This window comes from Metarhizium brunneum, chromosome 2, assembly GCF_013426205.1.
Source record: "Metarhizium brunneum chromosome 2, complete sequence".
Lineage (NCBI taxonomy): Eukaryota > Fungi > Ascomycota > Sordariomycetes > Hypocreales > Clavicipitaceae > Metarhizium > Metarhizium brunneum.
This window is the reverse complement of record NC_089423.1, coordinates 405,132-422,531: the sequence shown is the minus strand read 5'-3', so window position 1 is coordinate 422,531 and position 17,400 is coordinate 405,132. Positions and strand designations below refer to the sequence as shown.

At 49.5% G+C, this 17,400-nt stretch overlaps 6 protein-coding genes and 1 non-coding gene across 7 annotated transcripts; 4 read left to right on the top strand and 3 right to left on the bottom strand.

Moving 5' to 3' along the window:
* Positions 1 to 326: 326 nt before the first annotated feature.
* On the bottom strand, positions 327 to 794 carry G6M90_00g031120 (uncharacterized protein; the record flags this gene model as incomplete). The annotated part of the gene is made up of 1 exon (XM_066130080.1): positions 327 to 794. One exon carries the CDS (start codon positions 792 to 794, stop codon positions 327 to 329), a length of 468 nt encoding a protein of 155 aa, XP_065986468.1.
* Positions 795 to 2,623: 1,829 nt separating this feature from the next.
* G6M90_00g031110 (uncharacterized protein) lies at positions 2,624 to 3,865 on the bottom strand (the record flags this gene model as incomplete). Its single annotated transcript, XM_014684143.1, has 1 exon — positions 2,624 to 3,865. The coding sequence occupies one exon, from the start codon at positions 3,863 to 3,865 to the stop codon at positions 2,624 to 2,626; it is 1,242 nt and encodes a 413-aa protein (XP_014539629.1).
* Positions 3,866 to 5,720: 1,855 nt separating this feature from the next.
* G6M90_00g031100 (uncharacterized protein) lies at positions 5,721 to 7,954 on the top strand (the record flags this gene model as incomplete). The annotated part of the gene is made up of 3 exons (XM_014684144.1): positions 5,721 to 7,023; positions 7,088 to 7,405; positions 7,473 to 7,954. 3 exons carry the CDS (start codon positions 5,721 to 5,723, stop codon positions 7,952 to 7,954), a joined length of 2,103 nt encoding a protein of 700 aa, XP_014539630.1.
* Positions 7,955 to 8,433: 479 nt separating this feature from the next.
* G6M90_rRNA00000011 lies at positions 8,434 to 8,549 on the bottom strand. The gene has a single exon (XR_010715682.1). It is a non-coding gene; the product is annotated as a 5S ribosomal RNA (ribosomal RNA).
* Positions 8,550 to 11,175: 2,626 nt separating this feature from the next.
* Positions 11,176 to 11,700, top strand: G6M90_00g031090 (uncharacterized protein; the record flags this gene model as incomplete). The annotated part of the gene is made up of 1 exon (XM_014684145.1): positions 11,176 to 11,700. The coding sequence occupies one exon, from the start codon at positions 11,176 to 11,178 to the stop codon at positions 11,698 to 11,700; it is 525 nt and encodes a 174-aa protein (XP_014539631.1).
* Positions 11,701 to 13,557: 1,857 nt separating this feature from the next.
* On the top strand, positions 13,558 to 14,413 carry G6M90_00g031080 (uncharacterized protein; the record flags this gene model as incomplete). Its single annotated transcript, XM_066130079.1, has 5 exons — positions 13,558 to 13,797; positions 13,870 to 13,935; positions 13,990 to 14,106; positions 14,180 to 14,287; positions 14,351 to 14,413. The coding sequence occupies 5 exons, from the start codon at positions 13,558 to 13,560 to the stop codon at positions 14,411 to 14,413; spliced, it is 594 nt and encodes a 197-aa protein (XP_065986542.1).
* A 1,157-nt stretch (positions 14,414 to 15,570) lies between these two features.
* On the top strand, positions 15,571 to 16,885 carry G6M90_00g031070 (uncharacterized protein; the record flags this gene model as incomplete). The annotated part of the gene is made up of 2 exons (XM_014684146.1): positions 15,571 to 15,815; positions 15,871 to 16,885. The coding sequence occupies 2 exons, from the start codon at positions 15,571 to 15,573 to the stop codon at positions 16,883 to 16,885; spliced, it is 1,260 nt and encodes a 419-aa protein (XP_014539632.1).
* Between the last annotated feature and the right edge of the window lie 515 nt (positions 16,886 to 17,400).

Sequence of the window (17,400 nt, the reverse complement as noted above, 5' to 3'; positions counted from 1 at the left end):
ACCGAGCATACCGACACCAGTTAGTAGATGGTAGCCTGTTTCCAGGAAAACCATTATCATTACAGGGGTTAGGCTGTCACAAGAGTAGTAATATGCGTGACAGAACCAATGCGGCTTTTGAGTACACATGTTTCTTTACTCGCCTAGTGTTTGTCAAGGTCCATTAACTAAATACATTCAGCATCCATGACCGGCATCTGCGCATCATCATTTCGTTGACGGCAGTTTGACTTTTTGCCGGGCTGTGGGAAAGGCGTTATTAATAAAATGCTTTTGGCATTTGCAAATAAACCAGACATTTATACATATCAAGTTAGCTTTCCTGCCTAGTTAGCCGGCGCAAGACGATAGTCCCACAAGAGGTCACCCATTTCATCTGTTGACAGCTCTGAGGCTACAATTACATTGACCGAATATGCCGTCGCGTTCAACGACATAATCTGGCACACATGCCCCTGTGCTCTCAGAAACTCTCGAACTCGGCTTATATATTCGGTCAAATCATCAAAAGCGTTTGCCCCAATAGAGCCAAAATACGCCCGTGTCCCTTGCCTGCTGCGTCTCCGGTTGTGCCAGTATACATCGATGACGGGGGGGCCTGACATTGTCCACTCATCCCCTATGCTCTGAGTGACGCCATTTCCGTCCAGGTATTTGCCGTCAACTATCGGGTAGCCGCTTTGCGTCCAAGTTTGCGTGGCCCTAGTATCGTCGACCTGGGCATTGTCTGATTGCCTAGCCGGCTGCTCATTGGAACAAGGTACTTGAGAGCCTGTGAGACTTTGTGCCGACATTGTTGTCATGCATGGTGAGGGTTGCAGCTGAATAAACAGAGTGTGGACCGCGATACCTGAGTTTCGTGGTTAAAACGTTTCGCAGACTGCTGACTGTGTTACCACGCACTACCTGTGTCACTGCCTAGGTAACTGGGTGCGAGACTGGTGAGTAGGGAAGAAACCCAGAGTGCATGTCGTGGTAGTCTGGCGGTCTCGCCTAATTTGTATTGTATGCAGTGTCGATGATGATGCACTGCCTATGTAGTACAGTAAGTCCGACTGTTTTCTGTGGTGGTACTGACTGGACAGCCCTAGAAGTGCATGTGACATCAATTGATTTCCATTATTTTACGCGGCCAGTTCTTGATTAGTGCAATCGCATGTGACGTTTCGGCACCTCTATGGTGTTGGTTCTCACTCGGTGCTAGCGAATGTAACCTTTTGATGTTGTTGGTTATAATATTTCAGGTAGCCCTTGCTGTTTATAGCCGGGATTAGAAGGGGCCGAGATTTGTCGTACCATGAATTGCAGAAGGACTTACGAACGGACGAATCAACCGCTTTATATCTGTCATGACATCTCAGCTGCAAGGCGCTGACAGAATATCCATCAAGTCCGACTCTGATCATTTGAGCCGCATGCTTCATGGCGCAAAGTTTTTCAGAGCCGACTATCTGCTGGTATTTCTGCGGTAATTCGGGGATGGCAAGGCTATCACTCTGCTAAGTTTTAGGTAGAGGCCATACATGATGCCCACACGTCTTGATAAGCACAGAAATAAGATATCATATCCAAGCCCATTTATGAGAGCCCACCACCGCTTTCCGTACCGTTGTTGATTATAGAAGTGTGCTGGTATCGCGGCTCTCGCGCGATTGCCAGCCATATGCTACCCAGCGTGCGTATTCTCAAGCACCTTGTCGATCATATAGCTGATGTATCCGCGCTCAACTCTCGTCTTCACCCTGGCTTGCGTAAGTTTCCTTTCTAGATAAATCCTCTTAAGCTCCAAGTCGAGGAACGCCAGGGCTATTCGATTGCGGATGGCATCATTCTCTATGCGAGACTCTAGCCGGCAAATACCGGAGAGCATCTACTCTGCCCTAATGTGACGCTGGACATAAATGGTATGTAAGTATGCTCTCTGACGTCGTTCGAATTTAGACAAAAGGGGTCCCAGGCTCTTTCAATTCACCCGCGATAGCTCTTGGCAACTATGCTCACCGAGCGTTTCCAAATATATGCACTCACGAGACAAGCGCGGTGAGAGACGGAAAGTGCTGTGTTTACGAAGGCATGACCAATAAGAACATGGCATCTACGACTATCAAGTCGAGTCCTCCATATGCACAGGCTCAAGAGATGCAGGCGTTACTCGATCCAACTGCGAGATTTCAACTTAATAAACAAAATCATTCTTCCAAGCCTTTATTACTAAGCCCTTGTTACACCTTTGGATTTTGTCACATACAAATAACACTCTCTTTTGAACGTCGTTTGTAAGTCTTTCAAGATACTCGGACGCCATAAAGTGACATCACTAACGCTCTAGTGTTTGAAGTCGAAATGTGTAGCGACTCGCCAATCGCCCTAAGTAGGCTTGATACGGTGAGCGGGTTCCGAATATTCACTACAATCTCGCGGAGCTGTTGTTTTCAAACTCCTTCCCACTGCAGGGAAAATGAAAAGTGGCCTGGGGGAAACTCTGACCATCATCACGATTTGGACGGGCCATTGGTTCAGTAGTAGTAGGTCCTGATATCTGACATTCTATCTAACAAGCACTACTAGGTAGTCATTTTAGACACTGTCAACGGCAAAGGCCAATTTCAATGGAAAAGGTCTGCTATTTATGGACACGGTCGAGAAGCCATGTAGATACTTGAACCAAAGGATCTAGCAACTTGTCAACTACGTCCGCGGTTATCGCGATAGACAGTGCATCGCTGACAATCTCATCAAGCTTCGCATCAGGCATGGCTGATAGCTCGGCCAAAAACTGTTCCGACCACTTCTTTGCATCTTCGATAGCAGACTCGGCCGGCTTGCCAGCTTTGGTCTCAGAAAGTAACACATATTTTTGCAAGTTGCGTACCGTCTCAACAGTCAGGTTATTGAAGGCCAGATTGATCTCGTCAAAGATGGTCGCATTGAGCTGCCGCACCTCGTCCGAGCCCTCCCATACCAACTCGGCCGTTCTAGCCCTGTCCGTTTCCAGTGCTGCGGTTTTCTCCTCCAATGCCGGCAGGTTGGCCAGCTCGAGGTCTGCGAAGGCTTTCCCGCCAGAGACCTTCAACGTGCCGTTTTGGAATTCCTCAAGCTCATGGCGTCTGTCCTTGACTATTGCATATTGGTCGGCGCAGGGCTTCAAAACCTCCGAGGTGGCTTCCGGAGATTCAAGTCTCTCTGTTTCATTTTTGGTGATAAACGCCTCGTAGCAATCTTCAGCATCGGATATAGCTTTTCTAAGGCTCTTCAGGTGCTCATGATAGCGGTGTAGTTGCTCTGCGATGGGTTTCCATTTATTCGCTTCGTCCAAGACTTTATTAACGCCACTAATAGCATCAATAAAGTCCCTAGCCTTGGTTGCGTCGCCTTGGAGGCTCTCGCGGGAATGGGTCACATTTGGTAATTTCTGCCAGAAGAGCAATGAGGTTCGAAAACCAGGCATCGAAGCTAGCGACAGGATTCGATTTTTCAGGTCTACTACTTTCGCGTATTTGTCATTGCAAACTTTGATGACGGCATCGATGCTATTCTTGTAGTTTTCATAGCATTTTGTAGTCTTGGACGCGGCGGCGATTAGTGGCTCAAGAAGGGCAAGGTATTTCTTTACTTGAGGGTCATTTTTCAGAGCCTTTGCTAAAATCTTTCCTGTCTCCTCCAAGTCTTCCGGTGGGATCCTGGTAAGTTTCTTCCCCACCGAGTCGGCACGCTTTTCTGTCCTCGCGAATTGCTCAAGTTCCAAGGGGCTCACAGCTATGCGAGGCTGCTCGTGACGGCCTGGACGCAGTGTATTAAACACGGGTCCAAGGAAATAGCCATTGCAGGCAGCTATAAAAAGAGCGGCGGAAAGAATAGGACGCATTGTTCTGGAATAATAACGCCGCCTAAGGCAGTGTGTATAACGTGGGTATTTTGTGAGAGACAGATGGTTGGTGGTGAGCAGCGCGAAGGAATGGTGCTATTGTAGGAGGAGGACTGGTATGCTCTCCCCTTTTTATATACGGCAGCGAAGAATAAGCATGGCATGCGGTGGGATGCTGAAATCGATCAAGGACAACTCTAGCCGCCTTTCCATGCTTTACATGTAATGCTTTAACCTGGCATAGCATGTTATCAGTTGGCCGATTGTCTGCTATGTGTTGGCCTTTATTCCATGCAGCAAACTATGGGACTCCATGCTATGAGTCAACTGTCTAACCAAATCAAGCTTATCATCATGCATAGAGCGCTCATGCATACAGCTCCTCCCATGGTATGCATAGTGTTAACTGCATATAATTGGCAATAAGAAACGCTCTATAACTTTTTACCGAGTAATCAGTCCCACTTGTATCTACCGACAAAGAGTAATGCGTATAAGGACAATGCGTATAAGGATAATACGCATAAGGATAATACGCATAAGGATAATACGCATAAGAATAATGCGCCTAAGAATAATACGCCTAATAGTAACGCAAAACTTTAGGTTATAAGGCACCTGACTAAATCAAGCTAGTCGTTATGTATACAGCGCTTATTTATACAGCTCTTAATTTATTAAAGTTTATATTGTCTTGCATGTACGGAGTAGTAATGCGCATAATAGGAACGCATAATTATAAAAGCAACGCATAGCCACACGAGAAACGCATGACTCGGCAATATATTTAGGTTTCCAAGTCTTGGGCCCCTCTAGCTTTTTATTACAAGCCAAATTATTTGGCTCTGCGATATGCTGAACTTGAGTAAGGGTTTCTATTGAACCGTAGATGCCAAGCATAATGCGAGGCGCATTGCTCGATGCACTTGCTTTTCATGACGTTATGCCCGCAAGGCGGTTTCAATGTCTCGCCACTCTTAATTATGCCCCAGGATATGCGCATAGGAATTGCGTCGCCCATCGGCCTATCCACATGGTACCTCAATGTCCCTTTTCATTCGACCAAATCTTCTCAAGCCATGGACAAGTACTTTTCAACAAAGGTGGTGGTGTAGCTAGCTCCCTTGACATGTCCTGAATCGCTTAATCATGCATAATCGCGGGCGCAATTCGCCTCCCACTGTTTGAGGCCTGCTTCCGGATGGCGATGGTATAGAAGGTGCGTAATTGGTAAGAGCCATAGAAACTGGTGACCAAAGGAAGGATAACAGTTCTTGCATTAAATTAAGAGCTTTCATGTTATGTTGCGGTTGAATGACAATACGACTTAAGTTTTCCTCGTCACTCCTAGTACGTACTACGTAATTTTAGTATACAATTTAGCGTATACATCTATCGTTGAGCCAAATACTGTGTTGCCAAATTTTATGCTTGCACGATGCTCGTGTCATGCTTGTAATTTCACTTGACTAATGAGCGATACAATTTAAACCTTAATATATCTATCAGTTTCTGCTGTGTGATGATGGAAAAGGTGTACATGTGCCTGCTCTATCATTTCATGCTCCGACAATGCTTGCCGGGGGATGCATAGTTTCGTGTGTGATAGAATGGGTCATGGGCCCATGGCATAAAGGCACCATGTGTAAATATTAGCTAGTCTTGCTAGTCCTTGAGACAGTATCAAGCATTTAATAGTAAAACTTGGCGTGTCTATTATCATGTGGCCCTGACTTGACAGTATAAATTGGTCACGTAGGCTCGCACCACTCTGCAGGGAGAGCTTTACCTCAAGACAACCTGCACGACATACCGATCTATCTATCCATCTATCTATATATATCAAAGAATCACAATGGCCTCTCTTCGCTGGACCAAGTGGCTAGTCCTACTCGTGCACGTATTGTGGGCAAGCAATATTGTTGCTGCGTTACCACCGCCAACGTACGTCTATCACGTGACTTCGAAAAAACCTAACTTTATGGGCCGTGGCGGGCTTCCTCTACAACGAGAGAGGCCCCGCGTCTGGGGTCAAGGATTGAGTGATTATATCAACACCGGTATGCGAACCGCCAACGGCCGTCTGCTATATGCGCCTCTAGGCTACCAGGAGGTGAGGCAAGCACTACGGGCTTGGGCAGACCCGACGAGTAGTTATGACCAGTTGTTGAACATAGCGGTTGGCGGCTGGCCGTACCTCTATCGGATACGTCCAGGGCCATCTACAGTAAACGGCCCACAGGATGGCTCGTTTTACCAGACAACGGGATGGCCCACAGACCAGATAGAATGGTATTCTCCGTTGCCCGACATTAGTGGCAGCCCCCCAAGCCAACAGGCCATCCACGACATGTCTGATGAAGCATTAGATCAATACATTGGCAGGCTGAAGTGGGCCGTGGTCAAGTCGCATATTGATCACTGCATGCGGGTGGCCGCAGCAGCTACACGTCCAGTACTGCGCAACAATGACCCGAACGAACAACGACGCAGGATCGATGAAATTGTGAACGCCGCTTTGGAAGGATGCCTCTGTTGTAGCACACACAACCCAAACCCTGGCCCTCCCCCAACTGGCGACCAGGCCGCCCATCCGGGCCCTTCCACGCGAGGGGATTGTGAGAGAAAATCGGCCGAGATTGTCAAAGGACTCACGCCTGATCCCGACCCGGCCCGCTGGGAAGAAGTCGCGTGGCAGCTGGTCAACGTGTGCGATCCCAGCCAGAGTGAGGAGCCCGTGGCAGGACCGAGCGGCCTCCAGCAGCGATGCCGAGAAGCCGTCGACAAGAAATTAAAACCGGTTATTGAGAAATCTGAAGCCCAGAGACGGCCTGTACCCGAGGTGATTGCCCAGGCACAGCAAGCCATTTGCAGCCCGTCTGCTTCAGACCAGGCTCCGGAGTCGTCTTCGGACGAGCCGCCGCCTAAAAAGAGCAAAGACGCGACCGAGCGCTGTAACCGAGACGTGTCTAACGTTTTGGCCGTTTTTAATGATGTCGGACCCGGTCAAGAACAAGGAATCATTGATTACTTGGTGGGCTCGGATCACGCCCCCCCCCGAGACCTGTGCTTTTCAGCCGGCGTATACGAGTACTTTTCGGGTTTTCCATGGGACATGCTCGATGATCAAGGTCAAGACGAGGCGGCGCTGCCAGCTGGTACAAGACTTCTCTACCATATCCGTGCGAGAGATGCGACGGTGTGCTAACATTAGTATTATAGAGCCGGAGCAACAACAGCCGGGTCAGGAGCCGCAGCAGGAGCAGGACCAAGACGAGCAACTCGGCGTTCAGCAATGGCCAGACTTTCTCAATCTAGTCTTGCAACGCTTTCACGTCGACGAGCGTAGGCTCGTGGTCTATCTCGATCAGAATGATGGCCTTTCATCGTTACAACAAGAGCATGCTCCTATATACAGCCTTTTGCAGCAAACCTTTCCCTCTCTTCTAGGCGTTCTGAGGCAAATAGCCGAGGCGGGCCTTACTTTTGGCTCGTGCCTCCCTGGACCGCCATCGTCACCCAAAGCCCGAGCAACCCAAGGTGCGTACTACCGATGAATCCGTCATGCCCGTGTCGAAGCCGCCCACTCATGCTCACATGTTGCTAGGCAAAAAAGACGAGCTCTGCGCCAAGGTACTCGCCGCCATAGGCGAGTCGGCAAAGGCCCCCGGCAGCAAGCAAAAGGAAAACGACAAGGCGCCGTCGACGTCTCCCAGCACGCCCCCGAGCGCCCCTCAAGACAACACCTCTCCCAGCGCCCTAAAGACTATTGCCGCCATTGGCGTTCCGCTCGCCGGTGCTGGCCTTGGCGCCTTTGCCGCATCGGCCGCGGGCGAAGGCCTGTTGGCCTCTACCGCTGCCAGCCTTGGAATCGGCGCTGCCGTGGGAACCGCCGAGGGTGTCGAGGGCGCCGTGTCCACGGTTGTTTACTCGATGCCGCAGAGAGTCGGCCAAATACTCACGAGGGCGCTTACACGCGTCTCTCGCCTCGGCCACCGATTGTCTAACCCGCTCCTGAGGCGGATAACCAGCGACGCTGTACGCGCGGCAACGCGACGAGCTGCCGAACGCATCCCGCTGCTGCCGTAAACGACTGGGGAATCGGGTTGCGATTTTCGTGCGCGATGGAGAGGAGCGACACGCAGCATTGTTGGCTGTGGTTGCAGTGTCGAGTAGTTTGGCATTTTGTAAAGCTATGTAGTGCCGGACAACTGGGCGCTGTCCAAGATTGAGTTTAGAATGAGAGTGATCCCAAGAATAAAGGCACCATGTCGCATGTACCACTGGCGCAAGCTCCCGATACTGAATGACGCCGTACTTGATCATGTTGAATGGACCTGGGACGTCTGGCCAGACTGCAATTACTGGCTGTCTTTGCGGCACTTTAACCCTGGATATCGATTTCAGATCCAAAACTGCATGTTTGGTCGGGATTGGATAATTTGCCCGTCTTTCGGCGTCGAGTTTAACAGAGACTTGGCGGTGAATCCGAAGACGTTGCAGTTGCAGTTGCATAAGACCGCGGCTGTCATCACTTGATATCCTAGTATACGTAGTGCCTGGTATATACGACCATAGCCGCCAGTAAAAATCACGATCCCGTCCGATCTCGTACGATAACCTGGCGAGCGCCGGATTAGTAGTTGGGTCGGTGACGACCAGCGAATACCCGGTGTTGTATGTTTTTTTGCATCTTCTTGATAAAGACATGTTTCTTTTTTCCCTCCGTGTCTTTGTAAAAAGACGTTGCAGCTCTATTGGTCCGAATGGTTGGCGGGCATTATCACAGGGTTTGTGCGAAAAAGCACAGCGCGAAATGGGTCTCCTGAACCGAACCTCGGCTTGCATGGCCTATTTACTTTTACAGTTGAAAACGACATTTGAACTTGTGGCATGACGGAATTGTGCTAGCTGCATAAGCATCAGATAGAGAGAGGAATGAGGCCTTCATATACCGCGTGGGAAGCTTGCCTATTCTGCGCTGTGCGCATACCGCTGTAACCCACATCGTGTCATAGTCCAAAAGCAAACTCTCTATATATCTTGATTACATCTTTCAGTCGTACTATAAAGCATGAACTTGGAATTCGTGGAAATACCCAACTTGGTATAGTTGCCTGAAATACGCAAGGAGATAGCGCCTGAAAAGTACATGTCAGTCACAGGTGCCTCACTATCAAAGAGAAGAGCATCGTGACACCTCCCCGTACAAACAGCATTTCGACTAATTCATAGCAGAGGCACTGCATAGGTGGCATTCGGCAGCTTGCATTCAGGAGAAACATGTGTTCAAAATACGGCGACCAGCGAAAGATCAGACGAGACTACATGCATACCAAGATGAACCCATGCCATGCTCACGCGCGGCCATTCTATTCAACACCATTTAGTCGCCTTTATTAACCACCCGCGGGTGATGGCTCAAGCCCTGCCTACTTGAGATCGTAGAAACGCCGAATACATGTTGCGCGCCTTGCACAATCCCTTTGCTTGGTTACCCGTCGTCCTGTGGGTGTCCTGTGGGTGCAAGGTCCGTACAGCTTTCAGATCAAAGACTGAACAACTCTTTAGCATAAAGATGGAGGACCCCCTGGGCAAGTCTCTTACAAAAATATGATGATGGTACATGTTGGGGCACGGAGCCTGGTTGAACATTTTGCCCGTCCCGTTGCACGAGTCGCACTTGTCAGCGGTGCCTGCTTTCAAGCCCTTGATACAATAACAATCCATGGTAACGCCTCTCGCCTTGTGGCACATGGGGGCATAGCACCAGAAGCATAGGCAGTAGCGCAAGTGCCCGAGCACGTTGGATAAGCTCCGAAAGCTCCCTTTGCAATTGGGGCAGATCAACCCATACTCGTCGGAGCCCTCTATCCGCCGACTTTCAAACAAGATGCATCTTTTTTCGTGATTGTCTAAATAAACGTAGTCTTGATTGCAATTGAGGCATTTTTTGCTAACCTGGTTAGCTATGTGAAAAGTAGAACCTCGGCAAAATATCACCTCGTCGGCGAGGTTTCTACATACCTGGACGGCATGGTCAAGTTGGGCGAAATTGCTGTGCGTATACTAATCTCTGGGAAATTTATCTTGAATTGGTGCTTCCTTTTTGAAAAAAGTATCAAGGTTTCTGGAGAAATCCTCGGCGAATGGCTATTTGCTAACGACTAGATGCAGTAAATAGGCCCGTTGAGCGTGCAAGGAGAAAACAGAGATTATATAATAGAACAGATATGCTGTTTTTATCACAAGTCTCTGTGATATCTTCATTCACGCCTTCCGGAACCTTATCGGCCAAACTATTACGTGTGAATCGCATATTGAAAGATTGAATCGCGAGCGAAAAGGGTGAGTCAATGACCCAGTGATGCTACAAAGTATATGCGCGTGGGGTTATTAACGAGGTAGATTACAACAAGGCTTTTCCCCGTGTTTGCCTCTAAATCGATATACTCATTCAACCCCCGAGCTCTCCATTGCATCACAGTAGACACTGGACTCGTGCCAGCCCGCAAGTGAATCTATGCGGCGTCTTCACGCGAATCACCAGACTACGTCCATATCTTGGACCAGTGTTTTGCCCTGCGCCCATTTTCGTTTTGCGCTTCTAGGCAGAATCCTGCGCTTTTTACCGGGCAGTTTCAACAAGCCGTCGCGCATGGCTGTCAAACCGCCCCGTACACGTCAGTGGCTTGCAACTCTAATTGCAAGGTTTACATGAAAAGATATCCTGCCGTTTGATCCGGAGCCTGAGCCATATACCCCGATGTTTTGTTTGCGCACGTAGCTTTCCGAGGCTTGTAAGCAAATCGCCGCATCCGGCTTTCAACTTCACCAAGACATGTCCACCAGAGATGTTATTCGCCGGCCGGACGGCCCCCAAACTTTCAAATGTTCTTTTTCGTCTGACGAAATTGCACGTCTACACTATTTACATCCTTTAGCCTTTGCCTTTAACTTTAGCATTTCTCATGACGCCAGCTCTGGGCCGAATACCCAGTCGACTTCCCTTTGCTTCCAATTATGCCATGCCCCTACCTAATGATGATATTTTTTATACTTTGTCCCGTTAACCTTCCTTTCTATATACCTCCGCACAGTTACCCTCTATTCATACTCTGCCACAGCAGAGGGGACATACCGTCCTATCAGTCGAATTCTACAAAACTGCGGTTGGCCCCTGCTGCTTCACTATGTAAATCCAGACTCTCCTTCACGTCCCTTCTATTGCCTGGACACCTCAACTGGCCAAATACCTGTCCACACCCCAACCCATCTGCTTTAATATTCATACCATCAAACTTCTCATCATGATTGCCAAAATTTTCATCGCCGTCTTAGCTTCTGCTACGGCCGTTCTCGGAGCACCATACAAATACGGCCACGACCAAGCCATCATTTCTGTACCGGTCCCCGAGCACGAGACGACGCAGTCTGATAACCGTCCTGTCACCAACGTCTTCACCGCGCCCAACGACCTTGCGCCACCACACGAGGAGCCGTATTGGCCGGCGGGATCGAACCCGCGAAAGTACGAAGAAATCGAAGGATGGATACTTTTCACCGAGCAAAAGTTGCAGGCGCGCATCCACGGCAACACCTTCTGGAATGTCAAGGGTAAACTCGACGACAAGTTCCCCGTTGGTAGCTTTGAATTCGACCCCGTCACGTTTACGCTCAGGCTCCCGGAAGATTACAATGGCCGATTTACTGGACACGCGGGCAGAGGGGAAATCGTCTTGCGGTGGGAAAAGTCGGGCGCTACTATTGCCGGCAGAAGCCCGATTGGTGATTTTTCCTTCAAGGGAGAAAGCTACATTGACTACTCTCCATGAGACTTGCGCCCCAGTAGGCATTGACAGGTTATTTGGTCTGCATTAAGTTGGGATGGGTCTGACGCGACTTGGGCACCAGGAACAGGAAGCATTGACACCATCCATGTCGCTTGGTCCTTGGTCCCTGGGGAAAGGCCTCCCACCATGCAGTATTGCTTATTAATTCGAGTCCCTTGCCGTTTTTTATGAATATGCGTCTGCCGCGTGCTTCCTGCGGTCTATTCTTCTGCACGGGATGCAGGCCGCTTTTACTAGCTACGGTAATATGATGCTACCTAAATAAGCTTGCTTGCGCTGTCAATCTCTGCGACCTCTCTCCGCTATGTCATGACGTGGTATCTTCGGTAGAAGGAGTTTCAAAGGCAGGCTTACAGTGGTCAAGAACAGCCTTGCTTGCGTGCAAAAGACAAAGGAGTGAATGAGCCGCAGGAAAGACAACTTTGAGAGCACTTATGCACGTAATGCAGCCGTCTGTTAGGCTCACGGGCGGGAGTCTAGCTTTGCGAGTCTCATAAAGGGGCCTCAGCCTATCCAACGCCCAACAGAAGTCTTCTTCTGACTCGCCGCTTAGAAATGCAAATACAAGGCAAAAGGAGCGTTGGCAGGCATCGACGCCAATCTTGTCCAGCAAAGGCATACCAGACTGTATTTGATTTTTAAGGTGCAATTTAACGGCAGCACATGGCAGATATCCGGGTCCCCGTGGACCTAGGCACTGCCTGTGACGAGGGTTTAGCAAGGTTCGGAACGTAAAGGTTCACATTCAAAGATAATGTCAAAGAGTGTCAAAGGTCCTTAGTTTTCTAAGAGGAAGAGAGGGATTAGTAATAACCATATAGACATAAAAGGAGCGCCTGGGCACGTGTTTAGGTTATGTAACAAACAAGTCCTTTGTCGGTAAGGTAAGGCCCCTTCGTTGAGTCTCACGATCTGTTGGGCCCTTGCCGTGTAACACTGCCGTAATCGACGGTCTAGAAATGGAGACCCAAGGAAGGAAATCGACCAGACTCCTTCTGACACGTCATCCTGTCTTGCGGTGAACATTGATGGGCTGATTCTTCATATGCATGAGAGAATGCCAGGAATCAAGCATAAGTTAACCCGACGTGAATAGGTGTGCACTTTATATAGCTGAAACTCTTGTGGAGCACTGCAATAACTTGTAGTGCGTGGTGTTGACTCACGAGCTTGAATGTATGCGATATGCATTAACAAGCTCAAAAGTTCATGACTATTATAGTAGAAGTTATGACTCGGGAAAAGTGGATTGTTAAACACTTGATTTAGTGTTAATAGTACTATTATCTTATATAATTTACGGCGGGAACTTGTGAAACGTGAAACCGTGATAGCGACAGTTTGATCCCAGTCCGCCCGAGAGCTATTAGCGAGATATTTGGTCCATCTCCCTCGAATAGAATATCCTTATTATTTGCATGACTTATTAGCATAAAGTCAAGGGGCAGTATTTAATCAGGTATCCACATAAGTTGCTAAAATTTTACCTCGGGCATGAATTAACACACCTCCTTAAAACTGTTATTTTCTATGCGGCATATACAGAGTAATTTTAATCCTTGTACTACTAATAAGGCATTGTCAGAAAAACCTGTTAAATAGCATTAATCGTGCCATGCCCCGATTTTTTGGGTTAAGCAAAGCTCTCACCACCGACGAAGAAAAGTGGGACGTGGCTAATGCGACGATGCTACAGAGTAGAACATATATATATATATATATATATATCAATTGATACTAGACATTATTCTATGAATTCCCTTCCCTTATACACTTTACTTGCCGCTCAATATTCATTGCAGACTAGTACCCACCAACCCACTACCCTCAATTATCAAGATGAAATACTTTATCCTTTTGCTTGCTGCTTGTGGAAGCCTGGCGGCCGCCCTAAAGTACCCAAGTGTCGGTGACATTATTCTCCACGCACGAGTATGCGAGAAAGCTGAGAATATTGATGTTAAACAATGCAAGAGAGCGTTTGTTAAATACGTCAGACAATTTGTGGCTGACCATCAGCATCGTAGTGTTAGCGATGAGATATTTTGGAACACCATGAAGCAATGGAGCCTTCTGAGGGTTCTTGGCGATGAAATGGAAAGTATTGCCCATTCTTCTTACCAAAACTATACCTCGCTAACCTTGTAACAGACACCAGTAAATTATGCCCTTTATTGTGATGATGGCGATAAGAAATTCAAGTGCGAACCTTCCGAGGTAACAGCATCTTTTTTCTTCAAGCATTTATTTTACTGCTAATACCAGCGCTAGTTGAATACGAACAAGTTGGATTGCCAATCAGTTTCTACTCGTGCTGGACAGAATTGCCCAGATGAAGATTGCCTCCCGTTTAGCAATCTCACGAGCTTTTGCGATGAGAAAGGAGGAGTAAGTGCCCCAAACTATTATCATTATAACCGGAAGAAGATACAGCATAAGCTAATACAGTGAGCTTCTCTAGTGTGAGACGTGTCGCGACGCGGGCACTGTGAAAAATTCTCGATCCATCGCTTATAAGCAGGAGCCTGCTAATAGCGCTACATTAAAGAAAAGGTTTGGAGGGGCTCTTGTAAGTGCCGAAGCTCTGTCTAGCATTCAATGCAACCAACATGGTGTTAACCTCTAGCTCTAGTTGAACTTCTCCTGCACGCTTAAACAGGGTGATGGGTCTGGCAATATGACAAGGGCTCAATAGATGGCTTCGAGTCAATGGCTCAATTCATCTAACAACAGTCTTTGGTATCAAAGGTCCTTGGTTTTCCTCAAGGCCTCGTTGACCAAAGGAGTCTTTAAATACAACAAGTTAGTGAGGGACTTTGCCCTAGTCTCGTGACTGTAGCCCTTGTGTAACCGTGCGGCCATTTCCGTGTGGCAGGCCAGGACCCGATACAGGGCCCGGGGCGTACATGTAATACCACAACTTCGTAATAGGCCCCCATGAACAAGCCACACAGGTAGCTTCGATGGTTGGAATCCATCTCTCAACATGAAATACCGGAGACGTAGGGTTGACGAGTCCGAAGCAGACAGGCCGGGGAGCTGTGTTTATTTGTCCATGTTGACGCAGCGATAAGTGCTCCCACTACGGCCGGGATCGGGAACGGACGAGACGCAAGGCGGATCAAGGGCCGGGCTAATATCTAGAGCCGCACTCCGCCCTTTGCGCTTGTTTGGATTCCCAGTAGCATAATGGCGCAATGCCCCGGCTGCCTACGCGGCATTGTCTAGCGTTTGCCCAAGGCAAAAGCAATGTCTGGTTTGTTTGTCGCTGTAAGACAGTGGTGACTAAAACAAACTGCTTCCGGAGGCCAGAGTCACGGTGGTGTTGCAACAGAAACGTTGTCGGCTACAACTCTGAGCCGTTTGCCACGGGCAAATCGGATGCCAGTTCCAACCACTTTGGTCGGTCTGCTTCGTAAATCGCTTTTAGAACTTTTCGCGCCCGGCGTGCCAACAAAGTGCAAAGGAAACAAACGGCGTACGGTGTCATGGTGGATTCGGTCGCTCACCTACCAGACTCGTTTCGGAGATTGATTCGAACGCCCCACAGACAGAAAGGCCAGTCTCGCACCGCAGGGCCGGGATAGCAGTCCGGAGCGCAAGGGCTAGAGCCAAGGTGAGCAAAGTCCGTCTTCCATGATGGAATGGCATCTCGGCGACATGCATCGAGCCGGCACGGTCGTTGACCCCGGCGGGCGAAGTACCGTGCCAACGTACATGTGTAAGTTTGCAACTATATACTTGTACGCCGCCGGATAATAGCTGCAGATGTCTAATACGCCTCTTGCTCTGCATAATATCGCTTTTGACACCAAACGACTCGCCGTTGCCCCTTGTATGCCGTCCGGGGAAATGGGTTCAAAGGACCACCGGAAGGGCGACAAAGCACCCGATACGCCAAATCATGATGCCCAAGCAAGAGAAGAGGCCGATGTTCAGAGCACGAATGCGCCGTCAGTCCAGCACGTCAGCGAAAAGGAGCAAGAGCAACCCGCGGCTCAAAAAAAGAGGCAGAAGGCGTGGCTTCACTGTAGACGCTTCTACTTGTGGTACCTGCTTGGGGTGATTGTCTTTTTAGTCATTTTCCTACCTTTGCTGTGAGGCCCAATGCCACATCACAAACACTTACGACACCCGTCTAACTAAAGGCAGCTTCAAAGTCATCATACCCGCCATCATTCAGGCCATCATTGCCAAACAGGGGATTCCCCTTGTAACCGGCGAGGCCAACACCACCTCTGCAGAGCACGTCGTGTTATCGGTAGGGACGACACTCAACACTCCCCTGGGGGCGACATTAGATCCGTTTACTCTCCTGCTGTACGACGAGAAAACAAAGCCCTTTACGCCCTTTTTCAACCTCTCCATCCCCAAGATACACGCCAACAAGGAGACGGATATCCAAATCAACGCCGAGACCATGACGGTGCTCAACGAGACGGAGCTGGTCTCATGGGCCGACGGCCTCGTCGACCAAGACGAGAGGCTGATCTGGATCCGCGGCGACCCCAAGGTGCACTTCGGCTCGCTGAGCGCCACGCCCCGGGTCGACAGGAGCGTCGCGGTCCCCGGGCTCAAGGGCCTGCAGGGCTTCGGCCTCAAGGACGTCGCGCTGATGCTGCCGCCGGACAAGGACGGCCGAAACGTGGTGGGCTCGGCCACGGTGCCCAACTGGGGATCCCTCCACATCAACGTCGGCAACGTCTCCCTCAACGTGTATACGGGCGACGTGCGCATCGGGCTCGTGACCCTGTACGACGTGTTTCTGGCCCCGGGCAATAACACCGTGTATCTCAACGGCACGGTCGACATCGACCACATCATTCAGAACCTGGGGCCCGTCCTCAATAGCCAGGCCGCCTCTTTGAGCAGGGGGCTGATCGAGGTCAATGTCACAGGCAATGCCACCTTTATGAACGGCCAGCGCGTCACGTACGTCGAGGATATTCTCAAGGGCCGCAAATTCAAGGCTTCGTTGTCGATTACCAAGCTCTTGAGCGTGCTGGTCGGCGGGCTCGTGGGCAACGGCAGCGACGGCGACTTGGTTCGTGTGGTGGGCGATTTGTTTGGCAACGAGTCGTTTGTCGATCACGTCGCGGGGCACTGGAACATTACCAAGAATGCGTCTACAAAGGACACGGGTTCAAGGGCATTCTCCCCTTGGTGAATGCATCTGGGGGTGTGGTGGTTGAAGCCCCCGGGTGTACTTGGACTTGTCTTGCGCAAAAGGGTCACTTTTGCAGTCATGCCGGTGCGTACGGTTACTTTGTGTATATATTTCTATAGAGTTTATAGAGTTTATTTATACGGCCATTTATGAACGGGTGTGCAAAGTTGGAAACTTGACACTTGCATCCACGGCGGTGTCACCGCGTCTCGAGCGTGCAACAGCAACCGATGCCCCAAGGTTCGCCAGCGTGGTTTACTTCTAGTCGAACAAATTTGAACTTTGTCTTTGCTGCTGTCAAGGCCGTTGGGCACAATACCAGACCCCTCCACAATTGGTTCGTTGGCAACCGCCGACGGGAGATCAGAGTCATCAGACGCGGATCGGGAAAAGATCCACCCAGCCAGAACTTGTGCGGAGAACGGAGCTTGGCTAAAGGCCCCGAGCGGAACCTCGGCCGGGCGGAGTGATTATCGATCCTGGCCGAACTCATAAACAAGAGGCAGTCCGCAACA